Genomic DNA, 27,695 nt, shown 5'->3' on the forward strand with positions numbered 1-27,695 from the left:
TTGGCTTGTCCCAAGCCACACGAGGGGACACCAGTGTCCCCGAAACCAGCAGGCAGCCCCTGATCACTGCAGGACCTCCGAGATGCTCAGAGCACCGAGGGAAGGGCTCAATCTGACTCCGCGCCACCCTTGCTGTCCCACACCGAATCCGGCAACCGCTCTGGCCTCATCTTAACGGTCACCAAAGGCTCAACGGCCCAGGAATCCACTCGAGGACATGGGAGCCGATTCCCCCAATGCCACAAGATCCTGTCCCCAGCTGGGACAGGCTCCGCGAGTCACTGAGCAGCTGCACCGGGCACCCTCCACCCCTGGGTTCTCCCCAAAATTAAAGCCTCTCCAAGGCGGGGAGCTCAGCGGAACCCCAGGACGGGCACAGCTGGGGAGCAGCTGCTCCTCCGGGGCCCGGCTGTGGGTGCAAATGGAAAGACGGGGAAATTTGGTGATGGTGCTGGTGCCTCCACACCCAGGAACGACCACAGTGCCAATGCGGCCACCAGCACCACCAGCGAGCCCTGGGGAAGGGGAACCCTGTGGGATGCTCCACCGCTCCAGTCGTGCTCCAGCCCAGCAGAACCAGACCCACGCGGACCAAGGAACCCTAAAACCATCACCATCCTCCCGCTCCAGGAGAGCCGGGGTTCCAGCCCATTCCTGGCAAAGGGTTCAACCATTGTGGGCCACCGCTCTCCAAATCTCATCCCGCTCCTTCTCCCACCCATACAAGCGCCGGCTGTGAAATCCAGCGGGTTATTTTTAACCCGAGCCACCCGGCTTGGCAAAAATCCCCTCTGGGCTGCGGTACCTGGGCTGATTTGGGCGGCGAGAGGCGCGGGGGCATTACCGGCTGAAGCGGCGCGATCCTCTTTTCGCCCACCGTTATCCGACAGACGCAACTGACGGCGGAACGGTGATGGGGTCAAGGCGGCGGCACAAGCGGGGAGGAAAATAAGACGCGAGGTCAAGGGCAAACCAAGGATGTGGCGGTTTTGGGGTGGGGGGGCTTCGGGGTTCACCCCATTCCTGCGCGGCCGGGAAAGGGAAGGGATGTAAGAACACGGTCGCCTTCGGGGTCACCCGGTGTCCTGGGCGGATGGTCTTGGCTTGTCCTGCGAACAGAACTGAAGGAGAAGGGCGGGGGGGGCTGAGAAAAAGTTGGGTTATTAAAATAAATCGTAATTAAAAAAATAAAGTATTTAAGAAAATACAACACTAGGAAAAAAAAGTACAAACAGGTTTCAAAGAGGCACCGTCCGACACATTTCGAGCCATTTTAACACCCCCCTGTACATATTAGAGACTCTTTTTCCAAACCAATATAGACCTTTTGTAAGCAAGGTAAAATAAAGATATTTACTACAGCTTTTGATTGTCAGCAAACACAATATATTTACTGCATTAGCATTTGCTCACAGTGCAAATGGTACAACAATACATCAGTTCAATAGTTCTGATTTTTTCCCTTAAAAATGCTGTATGCATTAACTATCATATTTGCATTACAACGTGACAAATGAGCAAATGAAATGTGTGTGAAAATTATCACCTTTTCACAATATCAAGCATAATTTTTTTTTTAACCTTAGTATAAGGTACTATAAATCCAAGAAATAAAAACATCCACAAAATATATTACATCTGGTATGATTTTTTTTTTTCTCTAAGTACTCAACTTTATACAAAAGTCTTTCAAAAAATATCATTCCCTTAGGTTCGTGTGGTTAAACCTGATTGTGGTAGTTTTTGTTCCTTTCGGTTCACATAAATTAGACTGCGTTCTTTCTCCTCTCTTTATTTTTTGTAGGTTTTTAATGTATTTGTTTTTCACATGCAGACACCAAACCTGGATAGCACGACCTTTTGGCAACAAAGATGGTTTAGTTTAAGTCATTATTATTATTTTTGCTTAGTTTAGCTTAAATGTCTGAGCACAGTTTTATTAAAACAAAAGAAGAAAAAAATCAGAGCAGTCATGCAATGACATGCACATACCAGAAGGAGAAAGAAAAGAAGGAAATAAAATAGAGGACTAATTGATTTTTCTCCTCCGTAGTCGGTTGGTTGGTTTAAAGTGACCGAATAGAATAAAATAAAAACATCTCACATTATAAAAAGTATTCGGCAAAATACTGGGGTTGTGGGTTTTTTTTTTCCTGCGCTTCTGTAAAGATTTTCCCTTCTGCTGGAAAACAAAAAAGGAAAAAATAAAAAGGAAAAATAAAAAGGAAAAAACAAACCACCCAAAAGCTGCTGCCGGGACGTCGCTCCCGCTGCCCCCCGAAGTTGGGGGGGACCCGCAGAGCCGCCCCCAGCCCGGTTTGGGGGACCCGAGCCCGCTTACCTGCGGTGCCTGGGCAGGGGGGATCTAGAGGGGAGGAGGATCGAGGGGGATCCAGGGAACCGGATCCAGGCCCAGCGAGGCAGAGAGGAGCCGGATCGGCTCCATCCATCCACCCCACCCGCATCCAGGCGAGCCCAGCCCCGCGGGGGGAACCGGGCGGGTCGGATCCAGGAGGGGCCCGATCCTGCCCAGCCCAACCCTTGGGGAAACCGGGTGGGTCGGATCCCGGGTACCGGGAATCCAGGTCAACCGAGATCCCCGAGATCTGCAGCTCCCGGAGCCGGGAAAAGCTGCATGCGGGTGGGCTGGACACCGGGGGAATGCGGGGTGCGGGCAGAGGGGTGTGGACAGCCCCAAGAGCCGGAGCTGGGGGAGCCGGGTCTGAGCAATCCGGGACTGGGTAATCCGGGTCTGGGCAATCCGGGGCCGGGCAGCCCGAATCCGGGAAGTGCGAGTAATCCAAGTGCGGGTAGCAGGGATCCGGTCACCGGGGTGCGGGGATCCGGGTGAGCTGGGTCCGGGCAAGGAGTGTGCAGGCAGGACGGACCCGGGCAGTGCGGGAACAGGCAGCCAGGATCCAGACGGTGCGGGTCGGGACAATCCGGGTGCTGGACGCGGGCAGTGCGGGCAATCCGGGTGCGGGCAGCCCCGATGTGGGCAGCGCAGGTCCGGGCGATCCGGGCAGTGTGGGTCCCGACGATCCAAGTGCAGGCAGGATCCGGGTGTGGGCAGCTTAGACCCGGTCAATCCGAGTGCAGGCAGAGTGGACCCGTGCAGCGCAGCCCCCGGGCATCCTGAACCCGGAGGGCGAGGCCATCCCTGGGGTTCCCCCGGGCACAGAGCGATGCGGAGGACAAGGAAGGAGAGGGGGTGCCACCACGCCGGCCCCCACAGTCCCTCAAGCACACGTGGTGACGGCGGGGGCGAGGGCGACGGGGGGCGAGGTGGCGGTGGCAGCGGCAGGGGGCACAGCGGGGGGCTGGCCGGTCGAGCCCTTCTCGGCCTTCTTCTCCTTCTGCTTGAGGTGAATCTTGGCGTGCCGCTTGCGCTCGTCAGAGCGGGCAAACTTGCGGCCGCAGAACTCGCAGGCAAAGGGTTTCTCGCCGGTGTGGGTGCGGATGTGGGTGGTGAGGTGGTCGCTGCGGCTGAAGCTCCGCATGCAGATGCGGCACTGGAAGGGCTTGTGGCCCGTGTGGATGCGAAGGTGGCGGGTGAGCTCGTCGGAGCGGGAGAAGCGACGGTCACAACCCTCGGCGGGGCAGGCGTGGGGCCGCTCGTGGAGCGGCGTCTTGCTGGGCCGGTTGGGATACTTGCGGGGTCTGATGGGCTTGAGGGTGAGGGGTGGCTGTGGCAGCCCCCCGAAACCCGGGTGGATCTGCTTGTCCTTGAAGGCCTTGATGGTCTCCAGCGGGGTGATGGGGGGTGGGTTGACGCGGATGGGGTCCAAGCTCTGGAAGGGTTTGTGCTCCGTGATGGTGCCCATGTCATTGGGGTGGTGGTAGAGGTTATAGTCTGGGATCATGGGGAAGAGGTTGCTGTCCAAGGCAGGCTTGGCCGCCTGGTAATCCTGGGGGGAGTAGGTGAGGCCGGGGTTGCTCTGGGGGTCGTGGAAGGAGACGGGCTCCGGGTAGAGGTCACTGCAGGAGGAGTAGGGCGGCAGCGCAGGGTACATCTGGTCCACCTCACCCTGTGGCGGCCCCATGCTGCCCGCCGAGCTCTGCGTGCTGGTGAGCGCGCCCGAGGACGGCGGGACCCCCAGGATCCCCGCGCTCATCAGGCTGATGATGTTGTCCTGGCACCAGTTGGAGGGCGAGTCGAAAGCGAATTTCCCCAGGTAGGTGACAGTCTTGTTGCCCGGGGCAGGTTGAAAAGTCCCCGAATAGGAGGATAGTTCCTGACCGGCCTTTTCGTTCGCTAAGCCAATGTCCATAACATTATCTGCAAAGTGCGAGAGAAGCGGGGCAGGGTGAGCCGGGAGGGCCGCGCCGCCCCGGGCTGGGGTGGGGGGGACACCAGGGATGCGCCGGGCCCCCCCCGGCCCCGCTCCCTCCTACCCCTCGCTGCTTCCCTCCCGCTCCGCTCTCCGCGTACTGCGGCGCTGGCTGCCGAGGGTCCCGGCGATGCGGGGCCGGGCTGCCGCCCCCGCCGCCCCCGCGGGGAGCGGACCGGGGCTACCCCGAGTGGGGGGGACGGACGGACGGACCGCCGCCGCCCCGCGGGTGGGGCCGGGGGAAGGAGGTACCTGCGGCTACAGGTAGGCTTCCTCCCCGTCCAGCCCCCGGCAGCGCTGGGCACTCCGCGGAGCCGGCTGCGGCCGCCGACGCCGTTACCGACTCGCCGCCTTCCCTGCGCCGAGCCCCGGGCGAGGAGAAACACGAGAGGGGGGGGTTTAGCCCGGCGAGGCTTGGGGGGACGCTCCCTCCACCCTCGGCGCTCACCTGTGCCCCCCACATCCCTACGTTCCCCCCCTTCGCCGACCCCGCGCTCCGGGAAAGTCGGTGCCGCGTCCCGGGGAGCCCACGCTGCGGGGATTGGGGGTGGGGGGCGGCCGCCACAGCCACACGCGTCCGCGGTGCCTCCGCACCCGCACGGATCCCGGCGCGGGCGGGTGGCCCCTCCGCGCCACAGGGACCCGGGGCCGTTCTCCCCTCGTCCCGTCCTCCCCGTCCCCCTCCGCAACACCGTGTCCTCCTCCCCACGGAGCCCGGCCGCCGTCCCCGTACCTGCGGCGGCGGCTCGGCAGCAGCGCTCGGCGGAGCCCTGCAGCGATCGCGCGGAGACACGGCGAGGAAAGGGGTGGGTGGGTGCGGGGGGGGGACGCTCCCCAGCCCCAGCGCTTCCCTTCCCTCCGAGGCTCCATGACACCCTACCCACAGCGTCCTCCTCCTCGCCCCACCGGCTCCCCCCCCCACCTCCTCTTCTCCCCATTTTCCTTCCCCCCCCTTTACCTGCAGCCATCTGGTTATAGTGAGCCACCGAGTCGCTGCTGCTGGAGAAGATATTCAAAGAGTTGGGGATCTCCTCTGGGTACAGATTGTCAGGCAATTGGTTCATCAAAGTGTTCATGGTCCCCGGCAGCTTCTCCAGTAGTTTGCCTGTCATAGCACTGGAGGAAAAGGCTGGTTCAACGTGGCTCCGAGCTCAGCTCCCGAGGAAACAACATCCGAGTGGCAAATCCGTGCGAGGGAAATCATGCAAGAGAAAAAGTTGGGGCGGGGGCCGGGGTGGGGGGGGGGACCAGGGAGGAGGAGGCGGAGGAGGTGGGGGGGGGGGAGCCGGGGGTGGCCGCGGAGGAGGGGGCGCGGGGGGGGCGCGGTCCTCCGTGGGTCCCTGGTGGTGTTTCCTCGAGGGGGAGGGGGCGATCTGGCTGGCAGATGTGGTTGTAGAAGCGGGTGGGAGGATTTAACCCCTCCTCTCGCTCGCTCCCGCTCCCCGGCCCCGGCCCCGCTCCCTCCCGCGCTCGGCTCCGCTCGCAGGTTCCCTCGCTGCCGCCCGACTGCTCCGCCGGGGACTCCGCAGCCGATTTATCCGGGCGGCGGGAGCGCTCCGTGACGTAGCTGCCCATATATGGACAGACAAAGCCGAGCCGAGGCCGAGACGTCACAATGGAAGCTCCGCACAATGGAACATTAGAAAGCAGGAAGCGGGGCCGGCGAGCGTGGGGAACGGGCAACCGGGAGAGCGGTACCGGGCATCGGACACCTTGCACCGGGCACCGGGCATCCTGGACCGGACACCGGCGCTCGGCACCGGGCGGGGGTCTTCCGCTCCGCACACACCCCCCATCCGCCGAGCGATGCCGTTTTCCCCCGCGGAGGGGCCGGTGCCGGCCCGGATCGCTCGTCCCCCCCGGGAAGGAGCGGGGGCAGCCGTGCCCGTCCCCGCATCCTCCCGTGGGGATGCTCAGGGACAGGCTCTTACCTGGAGGTTTTATCCCACCTCCCCTCCAGCTCCCTGGAGAGCAGGAGGAGGGGGGAACCGGCCACAAACCCCATCCCGCAGCCCGGGAGAAGCGGGATGGGAGATGTGCGAGGGAAACCACAGCGCCAGGCAGAGCCTGGAGTTCAGTGGGAAGGAGAAGGTCAGTGGGGAAGGCGCTGGAGCTGCAGAAGCCTAAAATTCCCTCCCTGGCTAGTGGTGACAGAGGAGATGGCGTTGCACCGAGCTGCCCCCTCCCCATGCCGCGGGTCCCATGGAGAGCAGTGCTTTGAATACTTTAAAACAGGTAACACTTGTTGGTCGCCTGTGATTTTTAACCTCACCTCCCCCCTTTAAAAGTTTGGCACTTCCAAGGCGTCAGTAATTAGGTGGTTTCGTGCTAAGTGTGCCAACTGATGCTATCTTTAAAACCCTCCGAGTTATATAGCAAATGTATGGAAAAATGCTGTGTTGCAATAGCTCCACTTACCCAATTCCTGCAGGGCCGGCTTTGCAATGGGAATGAAATCCGTGCTACGGGAGTGCTGCAGCTGGAGGGGCCCGGGCACCCGCTGCCAGCTGTGGGGGGGTCCGGGGGGGCTGGGGAGTAGGGTGCTGGTGCTGCGAGGCGTGGGGATTTTGGCCCTGCAGTGCCAGCAACCTCGGGGTTTGGGGTGTGAGGAATGCTGCGGTGTGCAGGGATGGGGGGGAGCATGTGTTGGGGGGGGGGGGGGGCAGATGGCCCCCACAGTGGCCTGTTTATGAGTGCGGGGGGGTGCTGGCCCGTGTGCTCTATGCACTTCAGGTCCCTCCATCCACTGCAGGCCCCCCATCCATTGCAGTGATGCCCATCCATCGCAGGACACTGCTTTCATTAAAAGCACCCCCACCCTCCGCAGAGCCCCCCCCCCCCATCCTTCCCAAAGCCACCCCCTCTTTCACAAAGCCCCTCCATCCCTCCCAAAGCCCCCCCATCCCTTCCACCTCCCCTCCATCCTTTGCACCCTTATCACTCCCCCCCATCCTTTGCAGGTCACCCCTTTTCCTTTGCACCCTCAGTCTATTTTCAGGCCCCCCCCCATTGCCACTCCCCCCGTTGCACCCTTTTAACCGCAGCCCCCCCTCGCCCCTCCCGTGGCCCGGCGCGGCCTGGGGGAGCGCGGCGGCGGCGGCTCCGGGGGGGGGGAACGGGGCGGCGGGCGGGCGGCCGAGGGGAAGCGCCATACAAGGTCTGGATCCGGCCCCGCCTCCGCTGCCTTCTTTGGCGGCCGGTTCCGGTGCCCCCGGCGCTGGGGAGGCGCGGAGCGCTGAGCGAAGGGGGGGACCCACAGCCCGCACCCCCCCCCGGGGCAGCACCGCCCCGACCCGGGGTGTGTGTGGGGGTGTCCTGCCGAGCCCCCCCCTCCCCTCCCCTCCCCGCTCCTCCATTCCCCATCAGCGCATTCCCACGGTCGGAGCGCGGCTGCATCCTGGGGATGCTGCGGGTCTCCCGCTGCGTGTCCGGCTCCCACGCCCCCCCCCCAGAATCGAGCTGCTCCTCCCGACCCATAACACCCCCACTACTCCTCCCCAGTTCCTCCAGACTTTATAGCGGGGGGGTGAGGGTTTTCTCGGACTTTTTTTTGGCAGGCACCGGTGGGGCTTGCGTTGGGAAGTGCTGCACCGGAGCAGACGGGCACCGACCTGATTCCTCGTCCCGCCACAGAGCAACCCAGTTTCCCCCCACCCCAAGGAGGCCAAGCCCTGTATTTGGCTCATACGGACCCGGGTGGGTGTTTGCCCCCCACACTGTAAGCAAAGGGGTGATGGTGATGCAAGCATCCAAATGTGCACCTGTATCCCCTCCCCAAGTGGCACCTGCTTCTCACTGGGACCCCCTCAAATCAGGGCAGCTGGGGTTGCGGGTGCAGCGATAACCCCAACTCCTTGCAGCAGGGTTTAAACCTAGTTCAAAGCTCCTGAATCATAAGGGCCCTGGTTTAGACCAGAAGCCTGGCTAGGAGGGATGTGTGCTGCTAAGCCCAGCCTGTGAGAACGGCCTAATCCCGCACCAACACCGTCTCGGTTACTAATAGTAGCTTGATACTAGTTGATGGGAAACAGCCTTAAGCCAAAATAAACCAAGGCAGCCTCAGACTGGCATGAAAACGGCCGCGTGGGGATTGGACTGGTTTAGTTACAGCTCAGCTTAATGGATCGGAGAGTCCTGAGCAGAGTAGTTTACCCAAAGAGAGTGGAAAAAAAAATCTCACCTGGGATGCTCTGAATGGTTTTAAATACAGTTGGGTCTAAATGGAACGTGCAGCTGAGACCTTTCACTTATTTTGGTCTGTATGGCCATGTGAAGCCCATCCTGATCAGGGCATCTCAGTAATGCCAATAACTCTTGCTGGCACCCTCTCCATTGCCCTGCACCTCGGGACAAGCCTTAACACTGTTTAGTGGTGTCACAAATGGGTTCATTCCCCATAATACCAACACCAAAAAAGTGCTGTCAGCTTATCCACAAAGCAAACGTGAGCACCAAGAGCCACCGCTGCCCCCAGCCCCTGCTCCTCCCTTGGGGGCTGTGCGATGCTGCAGGTGGGCAAGGCACACCCATGCCCATGCCAAAACCCCACCGGCACCCTGGGGGGACCGGGTCCACGTCCCTCTGGGTGCTGTCAGCAGATGGGTGATTTCTGCCTGCTCTTCTCGGTCTTGTGACAGGGACCTGCCGCCCGGCGGGTGATTCATGTGCCGTGAGTGCTGCAGGTGCAGCGGGCTGTGCCGAGAGGCCACGCTGCACATCGGCTCTCCAGGGACCACCGGGCTTTTAAACGGGGAACTACTCTGCTATTTTTTTTTCACCTAATTAATGACAGCATAAACGTACTTACAGGGAGGAGAACCTGAGGCTGGTGAGGCAAATGGGATGCTCGTTCTCATTAAAATCATCCCTAAACCATGCTGGTGGGCTTGAGTCAAGGTTGGACAGAGCTGAGCCTCAGAGGCTGAGGGACATGAAGAGATGCCCATCACCATCCCACTACACAGTTTGGTATCTCAGGAGCTCTGAGAAACTTTGCACGGTGCATAGCTGTGGGGTTTAGGCTCTGGGGACCCGCCGTGGTTGTGCCACCGGCTCTGGATGACAGAGGATGCTCAGACATGAAGCTTGAGGCTCTTACATTAGCAGAACATGGAGGTTTTCCTCCCCACCCCCCTGGATTTGCTGTAGATGTAGATCTGGGGCTGGTAAGGTCACAGAGTTGTAAACAGAGTGTGGCTGGTGGGGACCTGGAAAGGTCACCTACCTCCTACCCCCAGGCATGACTGTACCGGGGCCATGTGCGTAGGCGGCTGCTTGGATGGTCGACAACAGAATCTCTTCTCGAGCAGCTTGGAGAAGGGGAACAAATAAACCCCTGAGTCTTTCAGCCACCCCAACCGCGAGGTGGGTGTCGTGGAGGTATCTGATGAAGCCGCCGGAGTTTCTCAGGGCTGCCAGTGGTTTGTTTGCAAGCGATGAGGCTGCACGGGTGGGACGCGGCACTTTGACGGTGTCACCTCCCTCTGGCAAACACCGGCTGCCCAGATGTGGCAGATGCTGTGTGAGCAGCAATTTATTCTCTGGGCAACCCAGGGCCTGGATGTGGAAGATGCTCAGCACCATTAAGGGTGGGATTCGGGCTAATCTGTAATTTCTGGAGGAGGAGAGACTTTCTCTGCTGCTGCTGGGTGTGGGAAATCCTCATTTCAGGCCAAACTTTGGCTGGGAGAACTGCAGTGAGGAGAAACTGCTGGACAGCCTTCCTGATCCCGGACCAACACCCTCCCGGCACGGCTTGCGTCCTTCCACAACGCCGTCTCCCGCCTCACCTAGGTTTTCCTGATTTGCCTGTGAAAAACTACACACCCTCCTCCTCCGGAAATATCCAGAACCACTCGCACTGAAATATGCATGGCAAAGGAGACGCACGTCTCCCTCCTCCCTCCTCTTTTTCGGGGGGTGAAGGGATCCGTGGGCAGAACTTGCACCCTCGGGATGTTGCTGGTGGCTTTGCTGGGTTGGTCCCAAAAGGCAGGTCCCTGTGTGCTGTCCCCACGGGAGCCAGGCTGGGGCACTGCTGGAGGCCTTTCCTGCCTCAGTTTCCCCAGTGGCAAGACCAGCCTTGTCTTGCCCTGTGCAGCATCAGTGTAGAAAGCTCCAGGAGTGCAGAAAAGCCCCTTGGAGCTGAGAGGTACTGCAGACCCCCCCTGCTGAACCTGGGGTAACCCTGAGAATCCTGCTCAGGAAAATGGGTGCTGGGTGGCCCAGGGGATGGTCCCTGAAGGTGGCAGCACTGGGAACCAGCTGGAGACCAGGAAAACACCCGCAGCAGCATGGGGTGTGGTGGGGGATGCTCTGCCTGCATCCCATCACCGCTGTCCCCTTCCCTGCATCACACCACAGCAAGGATGCCCAGCTGTGCTGTGCACCCCAAAGAGCATCCCATGATTTTCTGCTGCTCTCAGGGCCTGGGGTCAGCGAGTGACTCCGGCTTGTGGCAGCGAGGGGACCTGGGAACCTCTGGGTCATTTAAGTCCGCGACAGGTTTTGGTTTGCAAGCCTGGAGTCTTTCCTGTTATTATCCAACCCGCAGCAGGGGAACAATAGTGGTGGCAGCCGGTGCAGTGTGACCCAGAGATAAGGAGACAGTGTGATTAGCAGGAAAATGAAATAGTAAATCCAGAGCAAAAAGCAGTCCTGAGGGAGCAGCACCGCTGGGAACGACAGGGCTCGGAGCCTGGGGACCTCTGGCAGCGATCAGGGGCAGAGCTGATGGAGACGGGGCTACAAAACCAGCGCTGACGTTATGGGACAAGCACAAACCTCCATGCCGTGGCTCTGTCCAGGAACCCTGGAGTGACCAGGCAGTGCAGGGTTTGCAGAGAGATACTACGGAGGGTTTTGGGGCTTTTTTTAAAAACCTGAAACCAAGAAACAGAAGAGGAAATGCATGCTTGCGTTTCAGCTCCGAGAACTGTGCCATGACACACAACTCTGGAGATGCGAGCAGTTCCCTCATGGGACCGGAGCTCGTGGCGCAACCGGCACCAAAGCACGGCAGAGACTTTCCAAATCCTCCGTGTCCATCAGCAATGCCAGGGAAGCAGAATAATAGAGTATTTGGAGTTGGAAGGGACCTCCAAAGCTCCCCCAGTGCCACCCCTGCCATGAGCAGGGACATCTTCAGCAGCTCAGGTTGCTCAGAGCCCCGTCCAGCCTGGCCTGGGATGTCTCCAGGGATGGTTCATCCACCACCTCTCTGGGCAACCTGGGCCAGTGTTTCACCACCCTGGAATAAGAAATTCCATCCTCACATGTTGCCTGAAAGGGAAGGGGCTTGACTTTGCATGAACACAGCACAGAGCTGGGGGTGAATCCATCCCCCAGCACCGTGTGGGTGCCCATCCGAGGATGCATGTCCAAGGCTGGGAAAGCACTGCAGGGCTCGGCTTTAACCACAGACGGAGAAACTGGGGAGAGGCCAAAGGCGAGGAGGGATCTGCGCATCCACTGAAACCAGCCCGGGGGGAATTAGCCATTTCCTAGCGATGAGGAAATGTGAGGTTAGCCGAAGACCCGCGGGGATGCGAGGAGGGAATGGGAAGCGAGGCGCTCCCGACAAGTGAGGACAAGCCAGGGGCTGCGTGGTGCAGGCAGGGGCGCCTGGCATCAACCGAGAATGGTGGGTGCTCCTGCTGGGCCAGGGTCACCCCATCGACAACCTGGTTTTTGTTTGCTTTTTCTACTGAGGAATGTTTGGGGCAAACCACATCTGAGGGTGCTGGTGCTGGCGGCGGAGCGGGTGAGGCTGGGAGCTTCCCAAACCCGGCCCGGCCGACGCCGAGAGCGAGCTGGGAGAGGAAACTAAATCCCAACACTGGTTTTGGTCTCTGCTGAGCATCCCTTGATGGGATGTCTGGGTATCCGGGGCAGCGTCTTGTGCTCAATAGCAGCGTTTGCATCCCGTTGAGCCACCATGAGTGGGATGGGGGAACCGGGACCCCCAAATCCAAGGGGGACTGGGCTCCTCCAGACAGCCCTGCAAAGCTCCTCTGACAACACGCGTCATTTTTGAGGCCCGATAAGAAATAATTATTATTACTAATGAATGAAGCCATCACACCAGGAGCATCCTGTGTGCCTCTTGCTGCCTGCCAGTCCGCTCCGGGTGCTGGCGTGGCATGCAGAGGTGGGGACGTGTCCCTGTCCTCGCCTCGCACGCCTTCCCCTATTACTTCAGGAGCCCTAAATTCCTGCCGCAGCCCAGGCTGCCTCTCCCAGGGCCCGCCCGGCTGCCGGGTCACCGCTCCTGGAGCCCCCGGGAGGAATCCACAGCATCCCGAACACGGGTCCTGCTGTGCGCACCCAGCACCAGCCCCAGCCCTGCACCCCAGGACCCCCGGGCTGGGGGTTTTGTGTATCCACAGTACCGGGTACCAGAGCATCCCACCAGCCATGCCCATCGCCCATTCAGGGCTGATCCAGGGAGCCCAGTCCCCTCCCAGTCCCATGGGGATGTTGGTGCTCGGCTTGCCTGCAAAAATCTCCAGCGTTGACACCCAAAATGTGCAGTCATGTGCGTCCCCACCTTGTCCTCACCGGCACATGGGGATTAACAATCTTGACCTATTTCCCTGGGGCAGGGGGTTGCAGCAAGGCTTAATTCACTGAATGCTTGAGGAGTGCATCAGATCTGCAGATAGTGCCATGGTGGAGTGTGAGATCTCATTAATTAATTCACAGGTTGATATAGTTATGCGCTTAGATCATCAGCAGCTGATCCTGCTAATCCCTTCTTGTGCAAGGACCTGTGCAAGGGGGAGCTGCTGCCATCACTTTGCTCCCGGAGAGCTGGGTTGTCCCTGTATTGTCCCTGTATTGTCCCCATGTGCCACCAAGGCCAAGGGGGTGCAAGGGGCAGCCCCCACTACCTGTTCCTTAACATCCCCTGCCCCATAATCTGCATTTTCCGGGGGTGGTCCCACCGCAGGAGTGATGCTTTCCATCAGGGAATGGGACCTCCTCTTGAGACAGGGGCTGAGACTTTTTCTCATTACAGTAATTATTTCAATAATCATTAAAAATAGGTAATTATTACCCTGTTGACTTTGGGATTGCATTTAGCGCAGGCTTCTTCTGGCCTCCAGCCCGGTTTTGGAAAGAAACACCCCCCAACGTGCTGCTGGGAGCTGCCGTTGCTCACCAGGAACATGCAATTCTCACAAGCACTGTGATAGTTTTTAAACCCCGAGTCTTCCTCTTCCTCGGTTGTCCCATCGAGCGGGTGGGTTTGCTCTGGGAAGGGGCTGGAAGAGTCTAAACCCACACGTGTTTCCATACGCCTGTTGAATTTCAGCCCCCTCGGGCTCTGCAGGGCTGGTGCGCTCACACCAGGATGCTTGGGAGATGCAGGAGGAGAGGCCGGCGGTGCCGCGGGTACCACTTTCCACCCATTGAGCCCATCACACCTGAGCTCCCTCCGCTCTATTTTTTCCTGCCCCTTTCCTGGATCTTCAAATGTAAAAAGAAAAAATTTTAAAAAATGTTTAAAAAGCCACGACAGTGGAAATTCGAGGTAACAAATACAAATAAAACTTCCTCTGGATGCTAAAAATGACACATGTAGACAGAGAAAAAAACCCTATATTGGTGACAATAACAGAGCGTGGAGCTATTTCAGTGCTGGGCTGTTCCATTGCAGCACTGGGGTTGTGGCTGCTGAAAACCAGCCACTTCCCCCGGGACGTGACGTGTTTCCTTTCCATCACAAACTGATTTAGAAGCAAAACTTTCTACATTTAGGCAGTGAGAGACTCAGCTTCTCTTTTCTCTCCTGTACTGATGGTGAGCGAATGGAAGGACAGATAAAGGGGGTGGGACCGGCGCAAAGTGACTCTACGTGGCTTCCTCCTGTTTTTTTTTTTTTTCCTTCTTTCTTTGTAAATTATCAAAATTGAACCAAACCCCCACAATTAATATTTTCCATGCTGTGAAGGCCTTGTGTGCATCCAGGTGGGGGTTTGTGGCTCCAGGCTGGCTGGTCCTTTGGCTGCACTGGTCCCTGTCTCCATCTCCAGCTCCATCCCTGTCCCCATCTTCAGCCCCATCCCCATCCTCTGTCCTCATTCCCATTCCCATCTCCGTCCTCATTCTCCATGCCTGGCCCTGCCCTCATCCCCATCCCTGTCCTTATCTCCATCTTCACTTCCATCTCCATTATCTCCATCCTCATCTCCATCCCACCCCATCCCATCCCATCCCATCCCATCCCATCCCATCCCATCTCCATCCCATCCTCATCATCCTCATCCCATCTCCATCCCATCCTCATCCTCAACCCCATCCTCATCCCACCTCCATCCCAATCCCCATCTCATCTCCATCCCATCCTCATCCCATTCCATCCCCATCCCATCTCCATCTCATCCTCGTCCTCATCCCATCCCCATCCTCATCCCAGTCCCATCACATCTCCATCCTCCTCCCCATCCCATCCCATCCCATCCCATCCCATCCCATCCCGATCTCCATCCCCATCCCATCCCATCCCATCCCATCCCATCCTGCTCCAAGCGTCTGACTCCTCTCATCCTCAGCTCAAATTTAAACCAAGAACGATGGTGATAATTTCCTAGAAGGACAAACATCCGATTGCCTTTTCTCTCCTCATTCCACCAAAAATAAACACACCAGCCACAAGGAATTAAAGGCAGGGAGGAAAGGATGACTATAGTTTGGCTGCAGGATGTCAACAAAGCGTGACCTTTCATTTACACCAGTCCCTCTGCATTAACCTAACGGGCCAATTACACCCTAAAGAGAGTGTAAGTATAGAAAAAGAGAAGGAGAAATCCAACTTTAGCAGACTTCCATGACATCTCGAAGTGTCATTTCCCCTGTTGCTAATTTTAACGCCGATGGCAAAGCTGGGCAGTGTGGTTTGTATTTTTTTCCCTGGGTTGCGGTATCTCACACGGTTTCCTTTTCTTGTTGTTCTCCTTTCCCGCTGTGTCCTGCAGCTTCACCCAGTGGCATGTACCCCGGGGGGCGCCGGGACCCCCAGCATCCCCCTTGTCCCCTCACCCCAACCCTTCTCGGTGGGACACGAGGCCGGCGGAGCTTTGCAGGACCCGTGCGATGCGCCTGCGTGATTCAGCCCTTGCGAGGCAATAAACAGCCATTTCCTGCTGGAGGGAAAGTCCCGACCACGTTTAACACCCCCCGGCACGGAGTGAAAGCCGCTCTCACTGCTGGGGATGTCACAGACCCGTTTTCTCCCTTTTATCGGGAGCAGGTTGCTCTGGGACAGACCCAGGGGGTGATGCAGGGGAGAGATGCAGCAACAGGAGCATCGTCATCCCGTCTGAATGATGCTAAACCTCCCCGTAGGGCTGTGAGCGAGTCATTCCTTTGTGCCTCAGTTTCCCCAGCCTGCAAAACGCTTCCCGGGGCCTCGCTGCCCACAGTTTGTTCAAAGTGCTCCTGGCCAGCGGCGGGATAAAATCAGCCTTGTCACAGCGGAGCCACCAAGGACGCACTGCAAGGAGGGCGAATCCAAGCCTCGGAGAAAACCGAGTCCTAGATGAAAGCCTAATTAAAGAGCTAATTAAAAGGCAGGTCCAGCTAAGTGGCCAGCAGGCAGAGCTCTTCTGATTTACGGCTTTAATTTTGGTTTTGCTTTCCAAAAGAAGCGGGTTGAGGCAGCAAGCGGGGGAAAAGGGAGTCAGCGACCAGTTCCCACAGTGTCACCCCGTGTGGTGTCACCAAGGGTCCCCGCAGATGGACCCATCCCATTTCGATCCCAATTCTCATCTCATCTCCATCCCATCCTCATCCTCATCCCATCCTATCCCATCCCCATCCTCATCCCAATCCCATTGCATCTGCATCCTCCTCCCCACCCCATCCCATCCCATCCCATCTCATCCCGATCCCCATCCCATTCCCATCCCATCCCATCCCATCCCATCCCATCCCATCCCATCCCCATCCCCTGGTGATCCTGGGCCATGCCTGGCATTGCCTTCACGCTTAGGATGTCACCCTGGGAGGAAAGAGAGTCCACTCGGGGTTTGGAAGAGGAGGAGCTGGGGTTCGTTCTGCCCAGCGGGGCTGGTAGAGGGTGGGCGCATCACGGGGGTCTCGATGAGTTGCGTTAATCCTCATAGTGTTTGGTGAGGAACTGGGTGGCGGCCACCGGGGACCCCATCCGATACTTCTTCACAAATTTCATCAGTGGCCAGCGAACTGGGGAGAGAGGGAAAGGGGGTCAGGAAGGTTGGGTGTTGGTTGGGACGTGGGGGGGATGCTCTGGGGCTGAATCCTGCTGCATCCCATGCACCCTTGTGCCAAATCCCCCACTCTGCACCGTGTTGATGTGGGGCTGGTGGAGCATCACCCTCCCTGGCCAGAGGGACTTTCCCCGGGGATGAGGGGACCCCAGCAGCTCACACTGCCACCTCCATCCCGAGACATGGCTGTGGTGTGGCGGAGCTGGGGACATGGGGCTTGTTGTTGATCTGAAACCTGTCATCCCCTCCTCTCCCCTTCCTGGCGCTGCTCTTTAATGTCACACCGCAGCCTGGCAGCCCTTATCTGCCCCATCTCAGCCCCAGCCGAGCAAAACTGTCTCCGTTGCTCTTGAAAATAAAAGTGCTGAGCAAAACCCAAGCTGCTGCATCACCCCATGCAGGGCGGCGATGGCTCGGGGGGTGCCAAGCTCCCCCCTACATGCTCCCCATCTTCCTCAGGCAATGAGTCAGGCCCTGCCGTGGCCAAAAAACCCCCTGATGGGCTCCAAAGATGTTCCCGGTTCTGCTGCACCCTGTGACCTCCCAACAGCTCATAGAATGTCCCCTGTCCCTGCACAGGACAACCCCAAAATTCACACGGTGAAAGAGGTGAGAAAAGCTGCAAAGAGGATGCTCTGGTGCCTGGGAAAGGGGTGGCAGGATGCTCAGACCAGATCCTGCACCCTGAGATGCCAGCTGGGAGGAGATGGTGAAACACGTAAGGTTGGGGGTGTCCCAGGTGTCGCTGCCACCACTGAGGACCCAAAAGAAGCCAAGGGCAGGGACAGTCCCACCGCGTCTCATCAGAGTCGCTGTCAGCTGGGACATGGAGCTGTGTTTTATCAGCCTTCATGGCAGCCCAGGGAGGGGGACAGGTCCCCATGCAGGAGCCTGAGGGGGCTTCAGGTTTGCCAGGCAATGGCTATGACCCCCAGCGTACCCCTGCATGGCCACCAAAACCTTCCACAAACACCTCCATCCCCAAATAACACTCTTGCTTCGGGTTCTGATCCATCTCCTCCAGCTCTGGAGTCCCAAAGGGGGATGCTCCCACTGTGCCCACAGTGCCCCTTTCATCCGATGGGTATCAAAGCGCTCAGAAAACTCCACTGGGAGCGGCCGGTGCCCCACGGGAGTGGGGTGAAAGCGAGATGCAGCGGCTCCCCCAATTCCCAGGGGTGCCAGGAGCCGGCATTGATGTTGGAGCAGCCTCTGGAGAGATGTGGATGAAAGGAACCGGGGGGGCCGAGCTTTTGTCGTCGCCGCACGCAGGGTGAGGGTTTTTCCTGACCTACTTTCCTACCTGCCATCGCACCGGTTGTGCCCATCCCGCTGGGGAAACCGGGACCGGCCACGGGGAAAGCCCCGGGTGCAGCCGCTGGTTTGGCCATGGGAGCGATGCTCCGGGTGGGTACCAGTGCTGGGGGTCTGCACCCCAAATCCAAGCCCTTGGGAGCATTGCCAAATTGGGTGCGCCTTCCCAACATGACATCCTGCACCCCAGGGTGACGTCCCTCTGCAAACCATCCCGAATCGAGCACGGGCCGTGAGTCACCAGGACCACGGGACTGGCCAGGGAGCTGAGGTCGCGGTGCCGCCGGCCCCTCTCCCTGCCAAAACAATGCGACGCTTCATCTGCGGCTTGGTCCACTTTCAAGCTCATTTCCTGCAGGATTATATCATCGCGCTTTGACCCTTATCTGAGCGCCCGCCGACACCCACACGCGCAGCGGCTGCGTGATCCCTGGGTGCTGGGTGGGGAAACTGAGGCACGGGGTGGCCGCTGGGCTCAGGGGAGCTCGGGGACCCTCCAGCAATGGATACACGGGGCTGTTTCACACCCTGCCCCCCCCAAAACCAGCAATCCCCACCTCCCCCGCAGCATCGGGGGCTGTAATTTATCAGCCTCATCAGCGGGGCCGTTCTCCGTGATAGGAGCCCTGATGCTTTTCCACCAAGATTAATGATGTCCTGGCAGAGGTGGGCGGGAAGCCGCCGGCTGCTTCGGTCACCATTAACCGACACCCGGGGACTTTGGCCGGGACCGTGTGCTCCCCGCAGCCCTCCGCTGTCTCCTGGCCCAGCCGCAGCCTTTCCTTCCCCGCCGGGCCCCGGTCCGACCCGATTTTCCAGCTGGGCGGATGGGAGACGAGCGAGGTTGGTCCGTGAGTCAACGCCGCTGCCCCGATGAGATGCTGGAGCTGGATGGAGCCATGGGGAGGGCGGCCGGTTGGGCCCCTGCTCCCCAAAGGACTCGCCACATCCCGAAGGTGACATTGCTGGGTGACAAAAATGCATTTCCAGGTGTAAAATCCCTTTCTGGGGCAGGAGGAGGGGTGGGGGTACCGGGGGGCATCTCCCCATGTACACCGGGGTGCAGCAGGGTGGAAGCAGAGGGAGATACAGCACCAGAGGGCAGGTGCAATTAAGCCTCAAAATCCTCTGCTAATTAAAGTTACCCGGCAAGGGAAAGGAAGGAGGTGGAAAACAAATGGCCCCCATCCTCCCATGGGTTGTGGATGGGTGGAAATGTCCCCGGTGCCACCCCACTGTGGCTGGACACCCGAATTCCCCTGGCCGAGGGGGTTCCCCGCCATGGCTGTGACATTTTGCAGACCACAAACTGTTATCTCGCATCTCACCCAAAATACAAACACGGCTGGTAAGGGACACAGCTTGGGAGGGACATGGGGCGAGCAGGGGGGAAGGGCTGCACTGCCTTTTGGTGCCCGTTCAGCTTCGGGGACACCCCCAGGCTCCCCATCTTCAGTCCCAAGGGGGGCAGAGCTTGTGCCCCCTGACAATTCAATTGCACAGCCAAAAAGCAGAGTGAATCATGCTCCAGTGGAGAAACTGAGGCTGCAAGAGGGTTATTTGCCTGAGGCTGCACAGCTAGGGAGCCGGCTGGTGCAGGGGTTGATCAGAAACGCTCCCGGAGAAGGATCAGGATGCTGGTTTTTTGGTGATGAAACAAGCCTTTTTGCTCAAGAGCCAGCCTGGAGAAACACCTCTGGTGTAAACAACTGGTTTCCCCATTGCCACCGGTGCTGTGTCGCGGCGGGACACGAGCAGGGTGCTCCATCACCCTTGGCCAGAAGCAGCAGCACTGATTTATTTTCCATACTCACCATTGCCCCTCGCTTTTTGACTTCCCGGGGATGTGCAGCAGAAATGGCTCTTTGGGAGGCGTGGGGACGAGCAGGTCCCAGTTTAGTGCCCTCTCCTGGAGGCTCCAGCCCCTCGGCTCTGCCACCGAGCTCCTGCCATCCCGCCCAGCACACGCCACCCTCCCCAGTTCAGCCCAGTTTGGCCCAGCGCCTTTTCCAGTTCAGCCTCCAGCGTGCAGCCCATAGCCCTGCTTGGGCAGGGGGTGATGGGGGGAGCTTGTCCCCGAGAAACACTCTCATGGGGCTCCGTGTTGTCCCCAAGCAGGACAAGCTGCCAGAGGGATGATGACAGTGATGGTGATAGTGATGGTGACCCACACAAGGCTGGATGTGCCAGCGGTTCCATCGGTGTTCATCCCATCACGGTCCCTGAGAACAGATTTATTCAAAACCCTCGAGACACCAAGAACTTGAGGATGAGATGGAGATGGCATGAGGTGGGGAGCACCCAGCCACTCTGTGCCTTGGGGCCATGGGGACAAGGGAGGATCTTCTGGGGGACATGTGGGTCTGGTGGCTGAACCCCTTCAGGTGTTAGATTTGGGAGCTGGGGATGCACATCCCACTAAAAGGAGGATTTATCTGGAAAAAGCCATTTGGTGGGTGTCTCAGGCTCCCATCCCAGCCCCGGATGCTGTGATGGGGACACCGGTGTGTGGCCCTGGGTGACAGCAGTGGAGTCCCCTCCTCTGACAACACAGGGACGAGGGGCTGGGGAAGTGCCCCAGCGCTGGCAGGGGGGTGGCTTCAGCGCACGTCATTAAGAAACAAAGCTAATGAGCCAGAAAGCAAAGCGAAGGGCAGAAATAACCCGCAGAGAGACTCGCAGCATCATGTCCCGGTGGGTTTTGGGGAATGGCAGGGGGGTTTGGGGACAAGAAGCTTGCCGGGATGTGCCGTGTTGGTGAAGACGGCGCGGGGGTGAGTCAGGCGAGAGGCACCGACCTGACCTGCCGATCGAGCTGTGCTCCCGGCTGGGAAAGTTTGGAAATTTCCCTTGCCGAGGCCACGTGAGCTGCGGTGCCCCATGCTCGCACCGTCCCGGGGATGGAACCGGCGCTTTGCGCTTTGCAGGATGGGTTCCTGTCCAGTTTGGGGGTGCACCCATCCGGGACAAAGCAGCGGGGATGGTCCCATCGCATCTTGGGGGTCTTGGCTGTTCACCTCCATCCTTGGCGTGCGGCAATTTTGGGAGGTGGCAGCCCCATCGCGCTCGGCATAGGGCGGAGGGGAGCTGGGAGGTGGCAGGCGTTGTGTCAGCCCCGTTTGAGCAATCCGTTGCTAAACCATCTCCAGGTCTGATCCTTATCTGCACGCTCCAAGCTGGCGGTGATGCAACCCAGGGCGGACGTGCCAGCCAGGACTCGGCCCGATTTCATGGCCAAGAGATCTCTCCCTCCTCCCGATCCCGCTAGCCAGGCCGTTACCAGATATTTTGCCAAGGGTTTGTGCTGATTCACAAAGGATTTGACACCCCAGCCATGTCCCGTGTAAGGATTCCAAGTCCCTTTGCCCCAAACGAGCATCCCCAAGATGGCGTTTTGGGAATGCCCGAACACATAGCGTTACCCGTACCCCCAGGAAACCCCTCGGGCTGCAGTTTGGGGTGGGGGGGCCACACAGCTGGTCCTTACAGAACGAGATGCTCTCCTCGCGGGTCAGGGCGATGGTTGCGTTAGCCGGCTGCCGGTACAGGCGGAACTGGTAGCGGTGGTACCCGCTGCGGGGTGTGGGCGTGGGGCGGATGTAATCTGGGGATGCAAAAGATAACGGCTGAGCATCCTGCATAGGACCCGCTTCCCAGTGTTACCAGCACACGCTGGCCCAATCCAGACTGGAATCAAGCTCTCCCACCCATCACCATGCACCAAGGTCCCTGGGGGTGTGTGGGGCTGGAGGGAGAAAGCGCTCAGCAGCTGCTGTACCCCGCCAATCCCATCCCCTCCCTTACCCAAATCTCCCCTAAATTGGCCTGTGGGCCAGCTCCTGTTTTCCCTCTCCTGAAATAACCTGCTCCCCACCTCAGCCACCGCCCTCTCCTCCTCCTCCTCCTCTTTCAACTCCAGAGCCCCGGGGTGCTCCTCGCCCCCGTGCCGAGCGCCCCGACCTCTCCTCCATCACCCGGCCATTGCGCTCCAGCTTTTGCAGCCCCCCCATGCCCAGTTTTGGGGGGAGGAGGCTGATCTGGTGGTGGAAGCAGCAGCTCGCAGGTTACTGGCAGCCTGAGGTTGTTTCCCCACGTTGCTGCAGGTGTTTGGCTGCCCAGATGTGGGGCCTGCAGCTGGCTTGGGGATGCAGCTGCATTGTCACGGGCTGGTGAGGACAGAGAGAGCTGGGACATCCACCCCTCGCCTTCCCTTGGGGACAGGAGGACTCAATGACAAGGGACAAGAGGCTGAACCCCCAGAACTCAGTGCCCAGCAGCCAGACGAGCCCCCTGACCCCTCTCCCCAAGTCCCTGGGGGTGTGAACTCCACGAGCCTGTTTGGAACCCCAAGTCTTTGTTCATGCAACATCACAGATGTTGTTGGGATTCACCCGCTTTTATCTCGTGGTTTTCTTTTTGATTGCATCCCCCCCGCACACACACACCCACCCCTCTCTTTCTTGTGCTGCTTTGGAGCTATTCCAGCCACCGGGGAGGGTTTTTTAACCACTTTTGCCTCTAGAAAAATAAGAGAAAAAGTGGCTCCTACTTCAGGCAGCACCCAGCGGGAGCCACTCATGTCCCCCCCATTGTGTCCCGGCGTCCTCATGGGGTCCACACTCACCTGACAACACACGTCCTTTGATGTCCCCACTCCTCAGCTCCGCACCCTGCAAGGACAAGAGGAAGGGGTAAGGTGCTACCGAGACCCCCCAGAGAAAGATACAGTGGGGACAGGCCCCCCGGCTGCACCCGCTTGTCCCCAGGGGTTCATATTCCAACATTTTGGGTGTTTTCTTTGCAAAGGTCATTAGGGAGCTTGGGAAGTGGGGAAGGAGTGTCCCCAGGGTTTTATTTGGGGATTTTATTGTATTTGGGATTGAGATGCTCAACGCACGATGTCCTGGCACACAGGTGGTGCTGTCACCCTGCTGTCACCCACATGTGGGGCCGTCAGCGGCCTGGGATGCTGCTTTCCTGGAGGATGGAGGCTTTGAGACCGAGCATCTCTCTAGGACTGGATTAAAGACAAGGGAACAGCAGCAGGAGCTTTGGCCCCATCCTGGCTCCAAAAGAGCCACCTCACCCCTGACCTGCTGTGTTATTCCCAATCGGCCCCCACCTCCCACCAACGCTGCCAGCACTTGTACATCCTCCCCCCAGCACCCGTTATTCCAGTCCTGCCCACACACGCGCCGCTGCCAGGGCTCCTCCGTCCCAACCTGCCCGGGGAGTTATTACCCCGAAAAAGAAATAGAAAGAAATAAGATGCATCAGATAAACTGCAAGCAAAAGTGCATGCGGGGAGCAGGGTCGGTTCCCTGGATCTTTGGGATCAAAGGTTTTGCTTTCACCAAGAAAAGAAACCTGCTTTGCATTGAGTCACGGGCTGGTGAGGGTCACCGGGGACCAAGTGTCCCCGACCATTGGGTCCCAGCGCTGGGTCACACTCAGAGATGAAAATATCCCCATGGAGAGGGGATGAGTAAGATTTTGGGTGGTTCCCAGGGGGAGGGGAAGGTGGTGTGCAGGGGAGAAGCACTTGGGGGTGAACTGGGGTGGGACATGAGGACGTGGGGCTGTGCTGGGCTCCCTCCCTACCCGGGATGCCCAGATGTGCAAGGACAACATGCGCAGATGTGCCTGCCACATTCATCCAGATGTGCACATCGACACTGCCTAGATGTATGCCTCCCTCATCCAGATGTGCACACCCACTCTGCCCAGAAGTGCATGCCGCCTATACCCAGACAACACACATGCCCCCTCTGCCCAGATGTGCACATCCGCTCTCCCCAGCCATGTGTGCCCAGCCCCTCCAGCTGTTCCCGCTCCCCCAGATGTGCGCTGTGGGGCTGGGCTGCCAGCAGAACCTCACAGCAAACCCCAAGCAGGGCTGGCCGCCAGCCCCCGCTTTTCCAAGGCTTCTCTTTTAATTCCAGCTCCGGGTAGGGCTGCTCCCCTGCGGCGGGGACCTTGCTGCTATTCCTGGCTTGGCCATGGGTGCTGGGGAGCGGCTGAACCTCCTCCCCGCTGCTGCGGGTTCCCTGCTCGCCCCGAGATGCTGCGGGTTCTGGCTCGCCCCGGGGACGGGAGAGTCAAAGGAGAAATCTCCTTTTAAGAGGCGAGAACAGGAAGAGGGCGGGAGGGAGAAAGTCGGGATGAGCACTGTAAACCCTGCCTTATTTTATTTGTAATACTAACCAGTTATTTTGGAAGCAAGGGAGCAAACTCTGCAAGGCGCATGGGCTGTGAGAGATGCTGGTGGGGTCGGGTGTGAAGCCCCGTTTGCTCCTGTGAATTTCCCATCCCTCGCAGGTGGGAAATGGGATTTTCCCAGTGTGGGGGCAATGGTTTGCAAGGAGGAATTGCTCCCCCACAGCCTGTTGCCCCTTGGCTCAATGCCGGTGAGGGCAAGGGGAGCATCACACATCAGCAGCCCCCAAAAATCCCTGCCAGGAGGGGAGCTGATGGATGCTAATGAGCTGGCGTGTTTATTAATGCCCTTTTATGAGAGCATTAATAGTTTCTAATGACACCATTTGAGCTTTCCAGCCTTTTATCTTCTCTTTCTCTCTTTCCCCCGCCGAGGAGCTGGAATTGGATATTCCCACCCTCCGAACCGTGCTGTGTGGGGCAGGGGATGCCGGTGGGACGCTCGCATGGAGATCTGGACAGCCCAAAAAATCTGACCCACACCATTTCCATGCCAGGACCTGCTCTACGTGCCTCTTTTCCTCAGCCAAAAAGAGAGGAGAACATTATTCCCAACACCCTTTGCCAAGCTGGACAGCATCCGTGTAGATCACAGCCTCAGTGTTGCCTGTTGCGCATCTCAGCGTAGGGCGGGGGGAATAAATAAATACAAATAAATTAAGAAGGCAGTGAGTCACAATTTTGTTTTTCTCTTGATCTTTTTTTTCTTTGCCTTCTTTTCCTTTCTTCCCCCTCTCCCGAACGTGTCTGATCCCATCGGAGAGGAGGGGAAAAAACAATAATAATAATAATAATAAAGAAAAGAAGGGTTGGGTGGCGAGAAGCGCCAGCGATTCGCCCAGGCGAGGACGGACGGAGGGCAATGGAAAAGTGGGTGTGGGAATCGGCACAATCGCTGGCAGGGGACCAGGACAAACAGATGACGATGGGACCCAGGGCTGGGCTGCTGTCACTGCGCCGGGAGCGTGTCCCATCCCAGCCCTGGGGACCCCATCTGGGTGATGGGGACCGTGTCCCGTGGGGAGGTGATGTGATTAACCAACAATTAGCCACGCGGGGAAATTAATCCCCAGACAATCTGCGCTGCTCACAGCTTGAAGAGAGGGAGAAAAGGCTTCAAAGCAGCCCCGAGTCGTTATTCTGGCTTTCTGTGATCTTTGGAACGAGGTCAGGATTTCGGAATCGTCTCTCGGGAGCATCCCAGGAAAGGCAGAGCCGGCGGGATGGCAAACCGGCCTCTTGCAAGCGGAGTGGAGGCTTGAACAAGGAATAAAGGAATAAGATGCTAATTGCAGCTGGAGCGGGATCTGTTCTACCGCCTCCTCGCAGGGGAAGGTGCAAACTTTGGGTTTCGCCAAAGGGAGGATCGCTCCTACCCCGGCTCGTCCTGCTCCGAGCTTTCCAACCTAAAAAAACATGTGAGAAAAATATACAAAATACAACGGGTCCAAGAGAAACTCTCCCTCCAATTATTTGTGCGTGGAGAGAGCAGGGCAGGGCCCTCCCAGCACTCCCAAACTCTGGCATTTCCCAGCCCAGCTGCCCATTCGCGTGTTCGCCGGTTGTTCAGCCCGGTTCCCACACCGGGGTGTGGGATGGTCCCGATCCACCCCAGCTCGCCCACATCAACCCTCTCCCCGCTCCAGACCACCCTCGCTGCTCCCATCACCATCAAACAGGGGTTTTGTGCCCCAAGGAGACTGTCAGCCCCTACCATGCAAATAATTCTCCTTTTTTTTAATTCTGAATGTCACATCCCGTTATGCCAATGTCATTATGCCAGCGAATCAAAGCTCGGCGTGTCCACGTTGTGTTCTCTCCATCAGGAAAGGAATTAGTAGGAATAAATACAGATAAAGAATGGAAAGGGTTTGTGGTAGAAAAGCTGACCGAGGTGGGGATATCACCTGAACAGGTAAATCAGGAGGGAAGCCACGAAACCAGGACTCAGTGCCAGATCCCATCGCACCCCAAAACCCAGAAATATCCCCCTTCCCGCTGGGACCAGAGCATCTTTCCCAAGCCCAGAGTTAACCCCACTTCCTACTCCCCGGTGCTTCCCCACGGCCACAATCCCCAAATCCTGGGGGTGACTCAGGGTCCTCAATCTTTGCTGGGAGCCAGTGGCACAGATAACCCCGGACCCGAGGCAGAAACGATGCTCAGCATCCCACCGAAACACGGGTACCCCACGCCTCCAGCCTGACTTTTTGCCTAGCTCTTAATTGCCCGGCTGCTTTGCTTTTCATGCGTGTAAATGAGAGTTTAATTCGCTGCTCTGGAGCCGCCTGCTCCTCTCCACAGGCTCCGGTGATGCTCAGTCCAGCACCGCATCCCAGAGACCGGCCGAGCTACATGGAACCAGATACATCACCCAGAGCCACCTGGGTGGGTTGGTGCCCTATAGCCAGTGGATCTGCTTGGTTGGGGATTGACGCAGCTACAAGCACCAAAAATGCGTGGTTTTAATATCAATATCATGCCAGGACACCATTTCTCAGCAGGCAGGGACCATCACATAGATGGTGCTGCACAAATCTGTGCCCATGCACTAGACAGCCTCATCCAAAATGAAAATGAACCGAGGCTCATTAGAGCCCCTGGGAAAACTCCTTGCAAGTCTCCGAGGGTCCCCAAGGAGCAGAAGCAGCTCGCGATGTCCCGTTGTCACCCCTGGGTCCCCAAGAGAGGGGACAGGGGTGGCCACACTGCTGTGACACAGCTCCAAAAAGCCTCTTCTCCAGCTTTCCAGGGTCAGCACCACCGACAATTTACCCCGATTGCTTTTAAGATTATTAGGTTGTGATTACAGCTTCTTGTCGTGGCCTGGCGCTTTTTTTTTTATTATTATTTTAGATGGCTATAAGTGGGGAATGTTACCATAAAAATATATTAGAAAATAAATATCAGGCACGGTTGTAATTTAAATTAATGCGTGTCTGATACACCCTAATGCCCTAGGGAAGGACATGCTGTAGGGTTATTAAGTGAGCAAAATAAACATAAATCACCTCGGTGTTTGGCTCTTTGCAAGAGTCTTTTTAATCCAGGAGCGTGAAAGCAGCAGAGACAAAATGCTGTGCTTAATAATAACCCAAACCATTCAGGGTCTGCTCACTGCAGAGACCTTCACCTGCCTCCCTCCCAGAAGCCCGAGGATGGTGTTTCCAGCAGCAGAACATCCCATTTCCAGAGCGGGAGGTTCTGCTGGGTGTGTTTCCAGCCCTGATCTAGGTGAGGGGTCTGAGCGGAGGTTGTGATGACACCTGGGTGGTTTTGAAACTCCAGGCAAAAACGTTTCTGTTGAAACGAAAAGAAAAAGGGGATTGTTTTGTTTCAAAACACCCGGGGTATTGTGGAGGCAGAGGGCAGCGCTGCGATGGGGAGGACGGGATGCAGGATGCTCCGGTCCCCCATGTGCAGCCCAGACGAGGCTTTGCCAGGATTCCATGACGTGATGGATTTGGGCGCTGAAATGCCTGTTTCACCAAGAAACTGCATTAAAGACTTCTCTTTCTACCCCTTCTCTCCCAGCAGGGAAGTGTCAGGGTTCACTTAAGCAAGAAAATTGCACCAGTCGGAT

The 27,695-nt window shown here is 58.1% G+C and overlaps 2 protein-coding genes across 11 annotated transcripts in view; both read right to left on the minus strand.

Moving 5' to 3' along the window:
• Positions 1 to 1,363: 1,363 nt before the first annotated feature.
• Positions 1,364 to 5,840, minus strand: EGR3 (early growth response 3). Of its 3 annotated transcripts, XM_065040962.1 has the most exons (3): positions 5,290 to 5,430; positions 4,584 to 4,687; positions 1,364 to 4,279 (listed from the first exon to the last, which is right to left on the minus strand). In XM_065040962.1, the coding sequence occupies exon 3, from the start codon at positions 4,269 to 4,271 to the stop codon at positions 3,240 to 3,242; it is 1,032 nt and encodes a 343-aa protein (XP_064897034.1). In that variant the 5' UTR covers positions 4,272 to 4,279; positions 4,584 to 4,687; positions 5,290 to 5,430; the 3' UTR covers positions 1,364 to 3,239. The 3 variants fall into 3 exon arrangements, with proteins under 3 accessions (XP_064897034.1, XP_064897033.1, XP_064897032.1); XM_065040961.1 differs by lacking the exon at positions 4,584 to 4,687 and having other exon boundaries at positions 5,290 to 5,840; XM_065040960.1 differs by lacking the exons at positions 4,584 to 4,687; positions 5,290 to 5,430 and adding an exon at positions 5,065 to 5,260.
• A 10,098-nt stretch (positions 5,841 to 15,938) lies between these two features.
• PEBP4 (phosphatidylethanolamine binding protein 4) overlaps positions 15,939 to 27,695 on the minus strand; it is a 77,401-nt gene continuing 65,644 nt past the window's right edge. For 3 of the 8 annotated variants that reach the window (XM_065041007.1, XM_065041004.1, XM_065041003.1), the window contains one exon: positions 24,627 to 25,518. In XM_065041007.1, coding sequence (XP_064897079.1) covers positions 25,147 to 25,518 — 372 coding nt within the window. In that variant the 3' untranslated portion in view covers positions 24,627 to 25,146. Of the gene's footprint in view, positions 16,539 to 21,318; positions 21,501 to 22,520; positions 22,567 to 24,626; positions 25,519 to 27,695 lie in introns of those variants that run through there. The other 5 variants (XM_065041005.1, XM_065041010.1, XM_065041009.1 and 2 more) reach the window with 4 other exon arrangements.

The sequence above is a fragment of the Columba livia genome, chromosome 25 (assembly GCF_036013475.1).
Source record: "Columba livia isolate bColLiv1 breed racing homer chromosome 25, bColLiv1.pat.W.v2, whole genome shotgun sequence".
Taxonomy (NCBI): Eukaryota; Metazoa; Chordata; class Aves; order Columbiformes; family Columbidae; genus Columba; species Columba livia.